Genomic DNA, 17,952 nt, shown 5'->3' with positions numbered 1-17,952 from the left:
GATAGTTAATTAGCTGATGCTAATTTACTGGCTGTATTTGACATTGAATGGGTCCGAATACGTGCATTCCTACCCATTCGATCTTAGTAAATTTTCTCCATAATGTCAGCAGCTGGGAGGAGCCATACTCTGGAATGTGAATTGCACAATATATATATTCTAATTACTATAATCTTGATTATATTCTAGGAGTTGTCAGGTCTACAATCCATTTACTATGAGTGAGTTGTGAGATCTGCAAATCATTTACTTAGAGAGTAGTGAGCAGTGGTGGCTCCAGAGGTCATCACAGTCCAACATTCAAATAGGGGAGTCACGCCTACTCCACACCTACTACCACTCCAAACACTGCCAATCATCACCGGCCAAGACTCACTGGCAGTGGGTATGGCTCCCCATTTTAATTCTGGACTGTGCTGCAGCCCCACCTCTGGAGCAGTCACTGGTAATTAGGTCTGCAATCCATATACCAGGATAAAGCTGTGAGGAACACTGAAGTCTGCATTTCTTGTACAATAGAGTAAAAGAGTAGAATCCCAATTATTAGTACTAATTAGGTCAAAGGGCCAGTGGCATAACAATAGCCCCGCAGACCCTGCGGTGGCGTGGAGGCGCTGAATAAAGTGTGAGTGCCAGGGGTCTGCGGGGGCTATCGTTCCGCTGCTGCCTGCCTTACCCCCATTGCCGCTGCCTTTGTAACCAGGACAGGCAGATCAACTTGTCTGTGGACCCAGCGCTCCTCCTGGCTTGGCTCCTGCTGCTATTATGAAAAATCTCCCTCACAAAATGTCCACCACCTTATAGCATACCATTTTTGGGAATGCTAGAGGAGGTGGCGGCCTCCTCTGGTATCCCCAAAAAATGGTCTGCTGTAAGGGGGCATACATTTGCTTAATAGGTACTTATGTATTAGCAGGGCGCACAATTAGCATACTTACGGCACCGTAGGGAAATCGCATTGCATGCGATTTTTTGCATGCGAAGCGATCGCATGTGATGCGATTTTCCTAAGTAATTTATTCACTGCTCTCTGTCCTTGGGCGGTGCGATAAGATTGCTGCGAGCCACCGAGCCCAAAGCATGGCAAGCGCAGTGAGCCCCGCGTGGGGACGCGGAATACATGTAACTTAATACGCGTCCCCTCGTGGGGCTCGCCACGCTTAGGGCTCGGTGGCTCGCTGCACTCGCCACACTATTTAAAATCAGCTCCACGCCAACGTGGATACTGGGGGTATGAAAAGGTCGGGAGGACGCGTTCCGCCGCCGCTCGCCACACTTCGGGGTGGCGTGGATAGTGGGGGTGCCTAAATCCAATTAAAATGTCATACAAGTGTATACTAACTTAAATGGCATCACACCCTATAAAAGCGCATGCGATCGCATGCGATTTTATGTGCAGTGCGATCGCACCACCCAAGCCCAGAGAGCAGTTGGCTTGGAAAATCGCATCGCATGTGATCGCATCGCATGCAAAAATTACATGCAATGCGATGAAATGCTATTTTCTTACGCAGAATCCCTTACGCAAATACATAAGTACCGCTTAATATGTTTAAGGTCCACAGGGGCCTGGAGCTGAAATTTATGAAGAACCAAATGTAATTTGACATTCACAGAAAGAGCAGCCTTGAATTTTTTTTAAACCAATCTCATTATAAAACCCTCAGATAAAGGGGGGGGGGGCATTGTTTTGATGGACCTTATATGGTAGGCAGAGGTGCTGAAACGTGTAGAAGACAGGGCTGTATATCATAAGAACAGAACAAATCCAACAGAAGAACTCTTAAACAAATTACAGTCATCAATCACAAAATATCTACAATTAAAGGTCCTTAAGGAGAAAGAAGGGAAGTTTTTATTAAATTTAGAACCCACTGTTCCCGTAATATATGTATTACCAAAGGTGCGTAAAAATACAACCCATCCACCTAGACGTCCTATCATCTAAGGTGTGTATTCAGCTACTGCTAATTTATCTGTATATATTTTTACAACCAATCACATCTGAAAGATAGAGGGGATATTTTAATCTTTTTACCCACTGTCCAGTGGGAGGAGGGAATGATCCTCATAAAAGCAGATGTGAAATCATTGAACACGATTTTAGCATGTAAAGAATTTTTATGAACCAGCACCTTAGATACTCACCTTCAAAAAAAATTATTGGAAGGCATAGTGCTGATTTTAAACATAACAAACAACCTTGTTATGTTCAAAGATGATTTATACCTCCAGAAAGTGGGCACAGCTATGGGCACCAGGTCCGCCCCCAGCTATGCAAATATTTTTATTTGAAAATGTGAAACACATTATGTATGGAACAATAACCCATTTAGGATGAACCTGCTATGTTGATGACATATTTCTTTTATGGAATGCAGGTCATGAATTTTTAAATTCAAATAATTTTGTAAATATTTAAATGAAAATCCTTTGAACATTGAACTTAGTTTACATATCAGTCAATTGACAGTTGATTTTTTTAGACATCACTACTTTTATCAAGAATGTACTAAAACATTTACTAAACCAACATTTTGTCACTTTTATAAATTATTCGAGTTGCCATGGCTCAAATTGGCTAGACGGATAGACCAAGTGGTCAGTGGTCAGCTTAAACTTATTAAGCAAACTGTACAGAGGAGAACACCTACCACCTACAGGCCACTAATTTAGAATAACATATTAAACAAAGTGGGTACTTGGAGAGAATTATCAGTGAAGCTAGAGAGAATGTAAATGCAACACAAAGAGAGGATCTCAAATATGAATGGGCCTTCATTACGAGCTATAGTTCACAGCACAAAGTTTTTAAGAAAACCTTTCAGGAAAATTGGAGGATTTTACAGAAAGACCCCATAATAGGGGATCAGATTCCTAAGAGACCCATCTTTATATATAGAAGAGCCCCAAATCTAAAAAATAATTTGGTGAAAAGTGCGCTACCCACCCACAAGTCAGAAGGCAGAACCCTCACTAAGGGATTCAGCTGTTGCGGCTCATGCAGCATGTGCAAAGAAGTGAAGAGTGATGGCTCTAAAAGGGTAGAAAAACTGATGATGAATGGTAAAGAATGCATCATAAAGGAATTCATCACCTGCCACACTAAAAGTGTCATCTATATGATAGGGTGTTCTTGTAACCTCATTTACATAGGTAAGGCATCCAGACCATTAAAAAACCAGAATGAGTAAGCATTTAAGAAAAATCCAAAAGTTGTTGGAGACCCATGCTCTATGCAACCATTTTAGATGGCAACAAGGATGCTCCTCCAAGCATATTAGATGTTTACAGGTCTAAAATTAGTAGAAAATAAGAAGTGGTTTAACAATTTACCTGCTGCACTGTCAAAATCAGAAATGCAATTTATCTACAATTTTAGCATCCTTAAACCTGGGGACATCAACGCCGGTTTTGAGTTCAAGTGCTTCATGTAAATCTGAGTTAAAATTGGTTTGAAAGTTTTTTAAAGTGATGTTTATTTGTTACATATTTATTTTGTATTGTTTCATTCACTGCAGTTCTTTAAATATTGTTTTAGATCATGTAATTCCTGTTGCCCAGCAACCATACTGATGGGTGGGACCTGATGCTAGTGTGGGGAAATCCAATATTGCAACACTCTGGAGATCGATAAAGGCAGAATTGATGCCAATGGAGTCCAGCACTACCAGAAGTAGCCAGCAATGATAGACCAGTGAGAAAAGGTGAAAAAACCCATGTCGACCTGTTGACTGTCGACCTAGCCCATGTTGACCTAATGCTTGTGTCGACCTAATGTCATGTCGACCTACACCCATGACCACCTTGACCCATGTCGACCTTAACCCATGTCGACCTTGCTGCATGTCGACCTAGTGGTGTCGACCCAATGCTTGTCGACCTAGTTGTTGTAGACCAAACGATCCACACCCACACAGGGCTGCCATCAGAAATTTTGGGGCCGACACAGACAACTTAGGCAGGGCCCCTCCCCCCCTCCCCCCCCACAATCTACCAGAATAAAAAAGATCCCCACAGACTAGATGAAATGATAAACCGATAAAATGATATTGGCCGCAGGTATGACTTAGGCATACACACTAATAGATAGCAGTAAACAATATATAGCCAAAATCAACCTCATGTTCAGCTGACGGGGGGTCATTACCGATGCGTGGGAGTGAGTATCGTTAATGATATTGAGTGTACACTAGACACTTTTTTTTTAAAGATATCTAGTGTGTATGGGGCTTTAAATTGTGTTCATGTAAGGAAACAATGGGGGTGATTCAGACCTGATCGCTCAGGTCTGAATTTACTCCCAGTCCCATTGGTGGGGCTTTGTGCATGCGCATATGCGAATATGCTCATGTGGAAGCCTCAAGCGAACACCTATGGTGGTTTTCATATTTACTGGGGTGTTTGATCAATGGTGGGCAGGAAGTGGGCCACATCTGATATAATTATCTATTTTATATACTGCATGTATTTGCGATAAATTGTTATTCTTAAATTGCTATTATATTACAGAATATTTTATTTATTGTTCTCTCTCTTTAACTTTCTTATTTACAGGGCAGAAAAGCCTGGACAAAGGATTAGGCACAGGGAAGGCTGTACTAGGGAGGCACCGGGCAGGGAAGGCTGGGCTAGGGGGGCACAGGGCAGGTAAGGCTGGTCTAGGGAGGCACCGGGCAGAGAAGGCCGGGCTAGGGGGGCATGGGGCAGGTAAGGCTGGTCTAGGGAGGCACAGGGCAGAGAAGGCATGACTAGGGTGGCATAGGGAGGCATAGGGCAGAGAAGGCAGGACTAGGGTGGCACAGGGCAGAGAAGGCTTGGGTAGGGTGGCACAGGGCAGAGAAGGCTTGGGTAGGGAGGCACAGGGCAGAGAAGGCAGGGCTAGGGGGCACAGGGCAGAGAAGGCAGGGCTAGGGGGGCACAGGGCAGGTAAGGCTGGACTAGGGAGGCACAAGGTAGACTAGGCAGGGCTAGGAGCACAGGGCAGACTAGGCAGGGCTAGGAGGCATAGGGCAGACTAGGCAGGGCTAGGAGGCATAGGGCAGAGAAGGCAGGGCTAAGGGGGCACATTTCAGGAAAGCCTGGACTAAGGATTAGGCACAGGGCAGGTAAGGCTGGGCTAAGGGGCACAGGGCAGAGAAGGCAGGGAAAGGGGGGCACATTTCAGGAAAGCCTGGACTAGAGGGCAGAGGGTAGGGAAGGCTGTACTAGGGGGGGGGGGGGCACAGGACATGAAAGGCTAAAAATATTGCATAACTACCTAATCCTCTTGTTGCCATGGGGGCTCCTCCTGCACAAATCAGCCTGCAGGCACAAACACAGCAGGTGTGGGGTCACTCACACAGTCACTGCAGAGAAGGGGTGGAGAGGGGGAAGCTAGAGGCAGCTGAGATTGGCCGGGAGTGCTCTCTCCTCCCTCTACCACCTGCTGCTGCCTTGCTTCTCTCCCCGGCGGTGTGTCACTCTGCTGTGGCAGGGAGTAATTAATATTAGGGATGGCCATTGTTGCCTTTGCCATGTTTACCATTGATGGCAAAATTACAACTGACCATCGATGGTCCATAACTATGCAATGGATGACCATCAATGTTTTTACATATCGATGGACATCCATTTTCTCTGACTGATTGGCCTGTGGGCCAATAAGAATATGGGGGTGTGGCTTCATAGGTGTCCTGGGCGGAGCTATGCCCTGAGTCCCCGGAAAAAGGGAAAACGAAACTATTCTTTTAACCTTGACATCGATGGTGGGAAACCCTCTGGTTCTCCCCCATCGATGGCAAAACTATTTGACATCGGCCATCAACCATCGATGTTTTCTAATCATGGCCATCCCTAATTAATATGCTCCAACATATACAGTAGCAGCAGGGAGCTGTATCCCACATTCATTGTTCCTTTCCCAGCCCTGGGACCTAACAGTAAGTAACTCTGACCACATCGAACCAGCTGCTGATCCTGCAGCAGACGTTCCTGTTGCTGCTGCTTTATTAAAAAAGAATAAATGATCAGCAGCTGCTCTCACTGTGAGTGGGGAATGGCTGTGCTGCTAACCCCATACCTAGTGGAGGAATCTGCTACTGCTTCCTCTTCCTCCATAAGTTCCATAACACGTAGGGTTACAACCCGTCCGGGATTATTCCAGACAGTCCAGTAATTCAGCCGGAGTCCGGACGGGTGGGGGTTAGCACGGGGGCGCTGAGAGACAGGTCTGGGCTGGCTCGGTCACATCACCCCAGGGTCTGACAGCCCAGGCAGACAGGGAGTCCCTCCAGGGTATGGGAAGTCACCGGCGGGGTCCCTCAAGCGCATGGGAAGTAACCGGCGGTGTCTCCGCTTAATTTCCATGCGCTGGAGGGACCCCGCCGGCGACTTACATACCCTGGAGGGACCCCCTGTCTGCTTGGGCTGTCGGACCCTGGGGTGATGTGACCCAGTGGCGTAAATAAGGCTCCGCAGCCCAAGCATTTGCGGGAGGGGGGGGGGGGAGCCAGCAATACGTGGGCGATATCGGCCGATATATCGATGCGATCCGAAGTGAATTTTGACCTGTTATAACCCCAGTATCCACTACGCATGGAGTTGATGGTATATAGCGGATGCGGATTACTGCGCTCGCCACACTATAGAAAATGAACTCCATGCATAGTGGATAGTGGGGTTATGAACAGGTCAAAAATCGCTTCTGATCCCATCGATATATCGGCCGATATTGCATCTGATTTATCAGCCAATATCACATCCGATATATCGGGCGTCGTGAAACTACACAAGTACCCAATTTAGATTTCAGTTTCAACACACCCCACCCAAATTTAACTCTGCACATGTTACATCTGCCCTACCTGCAGTGCATATGGTTTTGCCCATTTTCCAAACAAATGTGTACTGCAATCAGATCTGAATAAGGGCCCATGAGAGCAATTTGGGGTCTGTAATGCATAAGAGCATTGTAGGATGTGCAATCCATGTACTAGGTGAGCAATTTGGTGTGTGCAATGAATCTTCTAGGAGAGCATTGTACTGTCGTTTTTTTTTTGTTTTTTTTAAGCACGCACTAGAAAAGCATTGTGTGTGTAATGCATGTACTAGAAGTGCATTGTAGGGAATGCAATGTATGTACTAAGAGAACATTGTAGAGTGTGCAATGCATGTACTAGGAGAGCATTGTTGTGTGAAATCCATGTACAAGAGAGCATTGTTGTATGCAATCCGTGTACTAGGAGAGCAATGTAGAGTGTGCAATTTATGTACTAGGAGAGCACAGTAGAGTGTGCAATGCATGTACTAGAAGAGCATTGTTGTGTGCAATCCATGTATTAGGAGAGCTTAGTAGGGTGTGCATTGCATGTAGTAGGAGAGCATTATTGGGTGTGTAATTCATGAACAGAAAAATGTGGGGAGAGCAATACATGTAGTTGGAGAACATTGAAGGGTGTGCTATGCATGTACTAGGATAGCATAATGAGGTCTGCAATCCTTGTACCAGGGACTGTAGTGATGTCATCAATTCATGTACTAGGAGAGCATTGAGAGGTCAGCAATCCATGTACTAGGGAGGAGTTGACTATGTAAACAGGTGTATGCTAGATCAATAAACTGATCTCATACTCACCGACTTTATCAAATGCTTCTTTAAGTTCCGCTAGTTCCTCTCTGGAAATAGTGATGGTATTGTTAGCCATTTCCTGTGAAGAACTCAAGCAGTTATACCTAGAACCTAGAAGCGGGAGAAAGAAGAACGTAGTTAGTTACCTTCATGTCAGACTTAAGGGGTCAATTTAAAAGGATAAGAGATTCAGAAAGTGAGAGATTTGGTAAGAAATCTTCAGTTTTTTTAAAGCGGCAATCATTTACACTAAACTACTATCTCTAACCTCCTCTCTCAGCCTCTCCCAATAGACTGACTCCTCTACTCATTGAGAGAAACACTGCCTTGATCTTGAATTCACTAGGCAATGCTCAGTGTCTGAATTCACCAATACTCCCTTACCTCTCTCAGATCAAAACCTTATCAACTGCATGACACTGAAATCCCTCAATCTACCTCAAGCCTGCAGAAATATTAATGATATTAATTTTCAAGAACTCTCCTCCTCTCTGCAACAACAGCTTGCACCTATTTCTGCACTCACTACTCTGAGATAGCAGTATCACACCTGAGCCTAACTCTCAAAACAGCCCTTGATGAAGTGGCTCACTCTAAGTAGGCCTAGACGCCAACTGTGGCACTCTAAATTAACAAGACACCTAGGGTGACCAACTCATCCCTTTAATCCGGGACACATATTAATTACACAGGTTCTGTGGCTGGCTTTCACCTGGTTTTAAACTGCCACACCTCAAGACTCCATTTCACCTGGTTTTAAATTGCCACAGAACCTGTGTAATTAATATGTGTCCCGGATTAAAGGGATGAGTTGGTCACCCTAAAGACACCTATAAAATCTCTCATGGAAAGTTGAGCGTAAATGGGGTAAATCTCGCAGTCCAATGGATTTCCTCACTTATAAGACTATAGTTATACCTTGGAAACTGCCAAACATATTTCCAAACTCTCATTTCTGCTCAAGCTCCTAACTAAAAACTTATTTGTAATACATTTAATTCACTTCTCAACCCTCCATCACCCAAGCCACCAGCCATTATCCGGGTGTGGTATAATTACCCGTCAGTCGGGATTCCGACAGTCATTAGTCAGACGTCGGGATCCCGACTGCACAGCGTGGGGAGCGCAATGAGGCACCTTGCGGGATCGCTGCGCTCGCCACGCTGCGGGCATGGTTCTCCCTCTATGTGGGTCGTGGACCCCCACGAGGGAGCAGTCGGGATTCCGACGCCGGAGTAATGACTGTCGGAATTCCGACTGTCGGGGAGCCGTCCGGCACCTCCACTATCCATGCACAAGATCTTGCTTCCTACTTCAGGGATAAGATTGACAAGTTCCAAGATGAATTGGAATGCTTCGACTCAGTTGATGATCTGCTCAATTTCCTACCTGAGCCCTCTGACACATTTACTTCATTTGATACCACGAATGAAGATAAAGTGTCTGCATTTTCTCTTCCTCCCACTCATCTACCTCTTTTCTTGACCCTATACCCCCACAAGTAAGTAAATCTATATCTCCTTTACTCATCCCAACTTTAACTAAAATCTGTAACCTCTCTTTCTCTACTGCAGTGGTCAGGGAACTCAGTCCTCATTACCCCACGCAGTGCATGTTTTGCAGGTCTCCTCACAGAATCACAAGTGAAATAATTAACTCCACCTGCGGACCTTATAAAATGTGTCTGTGAGTAATTAGGGTTAGGGGGGGGTGCGGGGAGGCGGTGGGGACCCTGGGTGACCGCCGGCGGGGACCTGGGGGAAGCGCCGTCGGAAGGGGACGCGCGCGCATCTCGTGCGCGCGCGTCCCCTTTCACAGATACAGGTGGTGGGGGATGGCGGCTGGCATCGCCATCGCCATCCCCTGCAAAGACAAGCCCGGCTCCATCTGTAAATGTATGGAAGTCAATGAACAAAACAGATCTGCCATCTGAAATGATTACTAAGCAGGCATGAAAAGAATTTTAAAATGACATAAAAAAAACACCTGCACCTGCTGGGTTACCAGCAAAACATGCACTGTGTGGGGTAATGAAGACCAAGTTCCCTGACCACTGCTCTACTGGTATACCTCATCTCTTGGCAAACTAATCAGCTCCTTTGGATTTCAGTATCATCTGTATGCAGATGATACTCAGCTCTACCTATCCTCCCTGGACCTTTCCCCATCTGTATTAGGTAGTGTCTCTGAATGCCTTTCTGCTCTTTCATGCTGGATGTCATCTCGCCTCCTCAAACTGAATATTTCTAAAGCAGAATTGATTATATTTCCACCAATAAATAGTAGTTACCAACCAGATATCTCTATCGATGTTGAGAATATGACAATCACTCCTATCACTCAAGCTGCCTATGTGTCATCCTTGACTCTGAACTTTGTTCCCCACATCCAATCTGTCTCAAAAGCATGCCAAATGCACCTAAAAAAACATATTCAAAATGTGCCCTTACCTTACACAAGACATTCCAAAAACTCTAATCCTGGGGTAGCCAACCCTAGTCCTCGAGAGCTACCAACAGTGCATGTTTTGCAGGTCTCCTCACAGAATCACAAGTGAGCTAATTAGCTCCATCTGTGTATCTTTTAAAATGTGTCAGTGATTAATGAGTGCAGCTGTGCAGCAGCTAGGTTGTCTGGAAAATGTGAACTGTTGGTAGCTCTCGAGGGCTAGGGTTGGCTACCACTGCTCTAATCCATGCTCTCATCATCTCACGCATTGATTATTGCAATAGCCTTCTTATTGGCCTTCCCCAATACAGACTCTCACCATTACAGTGCTTCATGAATACAGCTGGGAGGCTAATCTTTCTAGCCAGATGTTCACTGTCTGCAAAGCAACTCTGTCAGTCACTTCATTGGTTACCTGTATTTTACCGAAGTCCATACAAAATTATTTTACTTACACACAAAGCCATAAACCAAACTACACCAACATACATATCTTCCCCTATCTCAAAATATCTTCCATCCAGACCTCTATGCTCCTCACAAGATCTACGTCTCTAATCCACACTTATTACTCGCTCCTTTTACTGATTTCAGGACTTTCTTTGGGCTGCACGCACTCTGTGGAATGCCCTCCCAAGCACAATAAGACTCTCCTCCAGTCTCCAATCCTATAAGCGTTCCCTAAAAACTCATCTCTTCAGGCAAGCTTATCAAATTCCAGAACCAGCCACTTAACCTTCATATAGCGTTCCTATCTAATTACATCTCCACTGTATAGTCCACTCTTATCCAATCTCTTTCTTTTTCACATTTTCCATCCTCCTGACCCCTGGCCAAACTGCTGGGTCACCGTATCATACAGAACATCAGGAACCTTTGCATTCTGGTGGATATAATGCAATAAAGAATATCTATCAATGTCTATTTCCCTATAGATTGTAAGCTTGTGAGCGAAGCTCTCATACCTTTAACTGTAAATACCCAGTTTGTTGTATTGTCTCCTATTGTAAAGCACAACGGAATATGCTACGCTATATAAGAAACAATTAATAAATAAATAATACATCTATGCGGTCCTTTTGCATTTGATATGCCAATATGATAACTAATGCCATTCAGTCTGCTAGAGGCAAACAATGTATTTTTCTTTTACCCAGTATTACCCCTTCCTTTCATGCACCTGAGTAGTATTAGTAAACTAATTGAGCATCTGCCACTATATGTATATGTCATATGATGTCATACAATATATTATAAGGCTCTGATCCGATGCGCACGGACCACACATCAGATCAAATTCAGAGGTTAGACACATAGGATTTGAGCCTTTTATTCGATTTCTTGGCCCGATGTATCAGAATTGGTTGAAAAGTGCTCAAATAGTATAAGTGTATAAGCACCTTTACAATTACTATAGCTATACATACAGATGGAGCCGGGCTCCCTCTTGCTGGCGAATCACCAGACTGTCACCACTGGCGAACCGCCAGCAGCCCGGCTCTCCATCTGACTGAGACTCGCGTCTCAGTTTCCGTGCGACGGGAACCCGTCCGGGTTAGGGGGGGGGGTGCGGGGAGGCGGTGGGGACCCTGGGTGACCGCCGGCGGGGACCTGGGGGAAGCGCCATCGGAAGGGGACCTGGGGGAAGCGCCGTCTCGTGCGCTCGCGTCCCCTTTCGCAGATACAGGTGGTGGGGGATGGCAGCTGGCATCGCCATCCCCTGCAAAGACAAGCCAGGCTCCATCTGTAAATGTATGGAAGTCAATGAACAAAACAGATCTGCCATCTGAAATGATTACTAAGCAGGCATGAAAAGAATTTTAAAATGACATGAAAAACCAAACTGTTGATTATAATTTTATAATAATAGTATACAAATATTAATTAATTAATTAATATGACCTATATTTGCATGATTCAGTCCCCTTAATTCCCTTCTGTTATATGGGTGGTTTATGACATCACTGAGCTCACTTGACAAATGTACCATCCCAGTTAAAGAATAAAGTTTTGGTTCTATAACTTCACAGGTATACGCGTCCCCTCGCTGGGCTTGCTGCGCTCGCCACACTATATAAAATCAACTCCACGCCGACGTGGATAGTGGGGGTATGAAAAGGTCCGAGGACGCGTACCGCCGGCGCTTGCCACGCTTCGGGTTGTCGTCAATAGTGGGGTGGCGTTAACAATGGGGGGGAGGCATTAACCATACTTTCTAACCATATACAATGAGAAATTGGCCATATTGGCCCATTTCCCATTGTTCCCTATGTAAAATCAGGTTGATCAACCCAATTTTAACTTTCAAAATAATTTAAGATTATTCTCTATGGGAAAATCGCATTGATCGCGTCGGTCGCATCGGACCCGATCAACGCGATTTTCTCTTTCACCGGCAAATACACTGGTGATTGACAGAAAATCGGGTCCATTGCGTCGATCGCATGCCTTAAGTACCTTAAACTTAAGGCATGCGATCAACCCGGCGGGCGCCGTGCTAGGAAACAAGTACCAAAATTATTATCCTACCTGTCACAGAAAGTAGGGATGCCTCACTCACCAGAGCTGTGTCCTAATGTATGCTAACCTATCTTTGCTACAACAGGAGTCAGATATCTGATTAATTAGCCCCATAATATGAAGGCATAGTAATGCCAAGCTTTACAATTTCTACAAGACCATCTAATACAACGGCACTCCCTCCAACATGATCCATTCCATTAGGTACAAAATCCTCTGTTCCTGGACCAGAGGCAGTTGCAGATGTGAGCCTGCAGCACAGTCCAATATTCAAAAAGGGGAACACTCCTAATGCCACCCCTAACATCACTGTCCTGGACTCACTGACATTTGACGTGACCCCCCTCTTTGAATTTTGGGTACTTGTTTCCTAGCACGACGCCCGTCGTGGGTCATCGCATACCTTAAGTTAAGGTATGCGATGGACGCGACCGACGCAATTTTTGGGCTATTTTTAGCCTTTTTCCAGACAATTAAATATCGCGTCCATCGCATGCCTTAACTTAAGGTATGCGATGCGACCGACACAATTTAACATTGAATGCATTGTATTCAATGTTAAATTCCTATGTAAAATCGGGTCCATTGTATGCCATTATAATGGCATACAATGCGAGCGATGCGATGGACCTGATTTTACATAGGGAACAATGTTCAATGGCCCAATGGACCCGATTTTTGATTGTATACCCACCCTGATGGGTAATTTGTATGTGAAATGCCCCCCCCCCATTGTTAACGCCACTCCACAAAGAACGCAAACCCGAAGCGTGGCGAGCGCATCGAGCCCCCGAGGGGTGGCAGTACGCGTCCTCCGACCTTTTCATACCCCCACTATCCACGTCGGCGTGGAGTTGATCTTATATAGTGTCGCGAGCGCAGCGAGCCACCGAGCCCGAAGCGTGGCGACCGCAGCGAGCCCCATGAGGGGATGCATAATACCTGTGAAGTAATGCGCGTCCCCTCGCGGGGCGCACTGCGCTCGCCACGCTTCGGGCTCGGTGGCTCGCTGCGCTCGCTACACTATATAAAATCAACTCCACACCGACGTGGATAGTGGGGGAATGAAAAGGTCGGAGGACGCGTACTGCCGCCCCTCGCGGGCTCGCTGCGCTCGCCACGCTTTGGGTTGGCGTTCATCGTGGGGTGGCGTTAACAATGGGGGGGGGGCATTTGACCCATCAGGGTGGTGATACAATGAAAATTGGGGTCTGGGGGGCATTTAACATTGGGACCAATGTAAAATCAGGTCTTAGGGACCATTTTACATTGATTCCAATGTAAAAATCACGTCGATCGCATCGCATGCGATTTGGTTGCATGCGATGCGATCAACGCGATTTTTTAGGACCCGATGGATACAATTTTTATCGCTGGCGCCGTGCTAGGAAACAAGTACCGAATATTGGATTGCTGGAGTCCAACTTCTTTAACTGCCACTGGCAGGGAAGTTGAGTAACAGAGAATTTTGTACCTAATGGAATGGGTCATGTTGGAGGGTATGCAACGATGGACAGACAATTGTAACCAGGGATCTACTTTTTGTATACTTATTTACGACATATCCCCTGTGCAAAATATTCCCCTCCCAGTGCAATACACCCCTTACACTGATACAGAATGAGATAAAATTCATATAATGCCACATAGACTGAGCCAAAGTTAAATCACATTATGCCAGGGCTCGACAAATGTCTTTAAAATCGTGCTTTGTGCAACCTAGCAGAGATTAGGGAGAGCTCCTCTTTAGCCCGGAGCCTCCCTGCACTGCGTACTCTGCTCAGCGGCACATGTGGGTGGAGAGGAGCAGGTAGGCAGCAGGGATCCTACTGCTGGTGCTGCTGCTGCCTGTCAGTATGGCAGCGCATAGCATCAGTAATTGTCTCCAGCGCACCTTGCCTTTCACTGCGCCTCTGCTGCACTATACACAGAGACTTCTAATCAGCATGTGAGATTGGAAGTTGGGAGTGGAGGGGCAGGGCGCATTTAGAGGTTTAAAAAACAGGCAGGGTGCGGTGTCCTGCTAAGGAAGTTTAGCGTGAAGTGAAGGTTGAGGACCGGACAGGACCGCACCGAACCCCCAACCCAGCCAAGATCAGATTCTGCTTCCTCCCTCTCAAAATCTAGTCGCCAGGAATCAGAATATGGTCACGGTGGCAACCTGGTGCCCGGGGTTTGTCAATATATAAGACAAACCCCAACGAGGCACCAAATTTTACCACAAAAAAATAATGGAAAAACTTATTGACTCGACTATAAGCCTAGGCTGGGAAATGCAGCAGCTACTGGTAAATTTCCCTGTATAATAATACCAGGACACCACAGGCTGCTCCCCCTGCATAATAACAGGACACCACAGAATGATATAACATGTTTGAGTGGGGCACAAAACTCCATTACAAGCAGCAATTGGGATGAACTTAATTTGTAACGAGACCACCTTCCCCTCCCACCGCATAACAGCATATAAAAAAAAACCTATGGAGAAACCCAACCCCCACATGCATTGCATGTCCTCACTTTAAACTCTTACTATAAAATAGAATCCGCAATGCTTGGGTCCAGCTTGCCACTGCCACTACGCCTCCCGCTGCCACTGAGCGCTCCGAGTCCCACCACCGCGGAATCTAGCTGCCGCTGAGCCTACATGTCTGCTCAAATGGGTTCTAAGGTGCTTCTCACTTGCAGTGCGTGAGTGACATCATGCACCTATGCACTGCATCCCTAATCTCTCAGAGGCTTCAGCAGCTATCTGCGTTACAATTGATCGCGATCTATCGTCGGGAGCTCCGCGATCGATAGGTAGATAGTGATGAACCTTTTGGCCAGCCCTGATCTAATACATAGGGCCAGATGCACTAAGCCAGGGGTTCCCAAACTTTTGTGAATCCTGGCACCCAAAAGTATAAAAAAAAAATTCATGACACCCCCAGGCCAAAAGTTCCTTATTGAGAGTTTTTGAAAAAAAAAAGAAATAAATAAAATTAAGTAAATTGTGTTTATATCATCCTTAGGGTCAATTATATGGTGAGGGACATAATCTACTTCTGTTTGTCCACATATGTTATTGTTGGAAGTCACAAACACTGAATTGAATTGGTCCTGGACCACCAACCCAGGGCTCCCCTGCTACTGTCCACGGCACACAGTTTGGAAACTACTGCAAAATGACAGTTAGGAGCTGGTTGGCCAGTACTTTTATCACTATCAACTTTATCACTTTTTGAAGCTTAGTTCATCTGGTCCATATTAACATAGAACGACCTTGTAGCTGTTATATGTCAGATGTAACTAAAACTTTTTAGAGACTGTTTCTCAAACTCTTGATGCTGGTACTGTCAGTGGAAAGCAGTGGTGTATTTATAATGTGCACACGGGCCCCTGAGTCCCTGGGGACCCACACTGCATCCATTTTTAATACTTACCTGTCCGGAGTTCCACAATCACAGCAGCACCCTTGCTGGAATTGCTGAAAAAATTCCCGCAGTACTCAGTTGCCCAACCCTACATCCTGTTTGTACTATACCCATTGTTGTGTCAATGAAAACAATTATTATATTTACTGCAACTTGTTGCAAGTGCAAACAAATCTATTATCCGGCTAGTAATGGTTTATTGTATAACACATGACATCATGTTTCTGACTATCTGCAATAACAAATAAACGCATGGATAAGCATATGTGTCCAAAGTCCTGTAAATGCTGATCAGGTAACCTGGGGAAGAGAAAGTGGCCCCAGAACTGTTTGCAAGGGCTATGGGTAATAAATAGTGAGAAGGACCAGTAGAGAGTGGCCATGTAGTTTGTGTGATATGTAAAGTATGGTAAAGAACGTATTATGAAAATACTTTATGTGGACAGCACATACAGTATACAGGATTCAGAGTATAGCAACTAGCCAGTATTTATACATTAGACAGCAAGATGCATTTAAATAACTTTATATTGGGCTATTTATAGAAAGATAACATAGATCAAAGAAGGATAACGTTCTATCAGGGCCGGCGCCACCACTAGGTAGGACTAGGCATTTGCCTAGGGCGCAGGCCACTGGAGGGCGGTACGGAGCCGCCGAGGTACCATAGAGAGGTACCTGAAAGCAGGGAGTGGGGAGCGAGGAGCAGGTGAGTATGTAATCCTCCTCCCTCTCCCCTCCCCGACCCCCATCCTGCCCGTTAATTAATGCTGCACGGGGGGCTCCTCGCTGGGGGGATTTCAGTGCGGCAGTATCGCCCGCACACCCCCCTCGTACCACATCGCAGTATCGCAACCCCCCCCCCCCCGTGCCGCATCGCAGTATCGCAAACACCCCCCCTCCCCCCCGCCGCAGTATTGTCCGCACCCTCCCACCCGGCAGGCGGCGCGGGGGGTTTTACATGGGGCGGGCGGGAGGCTTGCACCGGCCCTGCGTTCTATAAATATATGCTGTAAAACTCATGCAAATGCATCCCATTAAACCCATTAAAGCATAGCCAGATTAAGGGGGAGGCAGGGGATACTGTACCCCGGGCCCCTCTCTCTCAGGGGCCCCCTGGCCAGAGCACAGTGACACTAAGAGGGAAATTTAATAGGATGAGAGATTCAGAAAGTGAGAGATTTGGTAAGAAATCTCCAGGTTTTTTTAAAGCAGCAATCATTTACACTGCAAAATCAAACTGGTTTTGACGTGTAAATGATTGCCGCTTTAAAAAAACTGGGGTTCTTGTGTAGTATAACGGCGCCCATCGCATACCATAAGGCATACGATGGTATGCGATGCGATGCAATATCGCGCGATGTTCTACAATGTCATACAATTTTAAAATTGTATGGCATTGTATATGCCATACAATGCGATGGGATGCGATTATAACTTGTATAAGCACCCTAATGGGTGCTTACAATGTTAAATGCACCCCCACGCAACCCCCCAGTATAAACGTGAACCCGAAGCGTGGCGAGCGTGGCGAGCGTAGCGAGCCCGCGAGGGGCGGCGGTATGCGTCCTCCGACCTTTTCATACCCCCACTAGCCACGTTGGCGTTGAGTTGATTTTATAAAGTGTGGCGAGTGCAGCGAGCCACCGAGCCCGAAGCGTGGCGAGGGGACGCGCATAACTTCACAGGTATACGCGTCCCCTCACGGGGCTCGCTGCGCTCGCCACGCTTCGGGCACGGTGGCTCGCTGCGCTCGCCACACTTTATAAAATCGACTCCACGCCGACGTGGATAGTGGGGGTATGAAAAGGTCGTAGTACGCGTGGTTTACGTTTATACTGGGGGGTGGCGTGGGGGTGCATTTAATATTGCAAGCACCCATTAGGGTGCTTATACAATTGTTCATCGCATAGGGGGCTAAAATCGCATCGCATCGCAGTGCATCGGGTGTATGGCATG

General features: G+C 46.2%; 1 protein-coding gene across 3 annotated transcripts in view; it reads right to left on the bottom strand.

Annotated features, from left to right (window-relative positions):
• The window catches only part of PLS1 (plastin 1), a 132,586-nt gene that overhangs the window by 62,641 nt on the left and 51,993 nt on the right, over positions 1-17,952 (bottom strand). For all 3 annotated transcript variants that reach the window (XM_083174763.1, XM_083174765.1, XM_083174764.1), the window contains exon 2: positions 7,616-7,720. In XM_083174763.1, the coding sequence (XP_083030889.1) occupies positions 7,616-7,685 (70 nt within the window). In that variant the 5' untranslated portion in view covers positions 7,686-7,720. The remainder of the gene's footprint in view (positions 1-7,615; positions 7,721-17,952) is intronic.

The sequence above is a fragment of the Crinia signifera genome, chromosome 3, assembly GCF_055691185.1.
Source record: "Crinia signifera chromosome 3, ASM5569118v1, whole genome shotgun sequence".
In the NCBI taxonomy this organism is placed as follows: Eukaryota; Metazoa; Chordata; class Amphibia; order Anura; family Myobatrachidae; genus Crinia; species Crinia signifera.
Note: the sequence above shows the minus strand (reverse complement) of the source record. Positions and strands in the feature narration are given on the sequence as shown.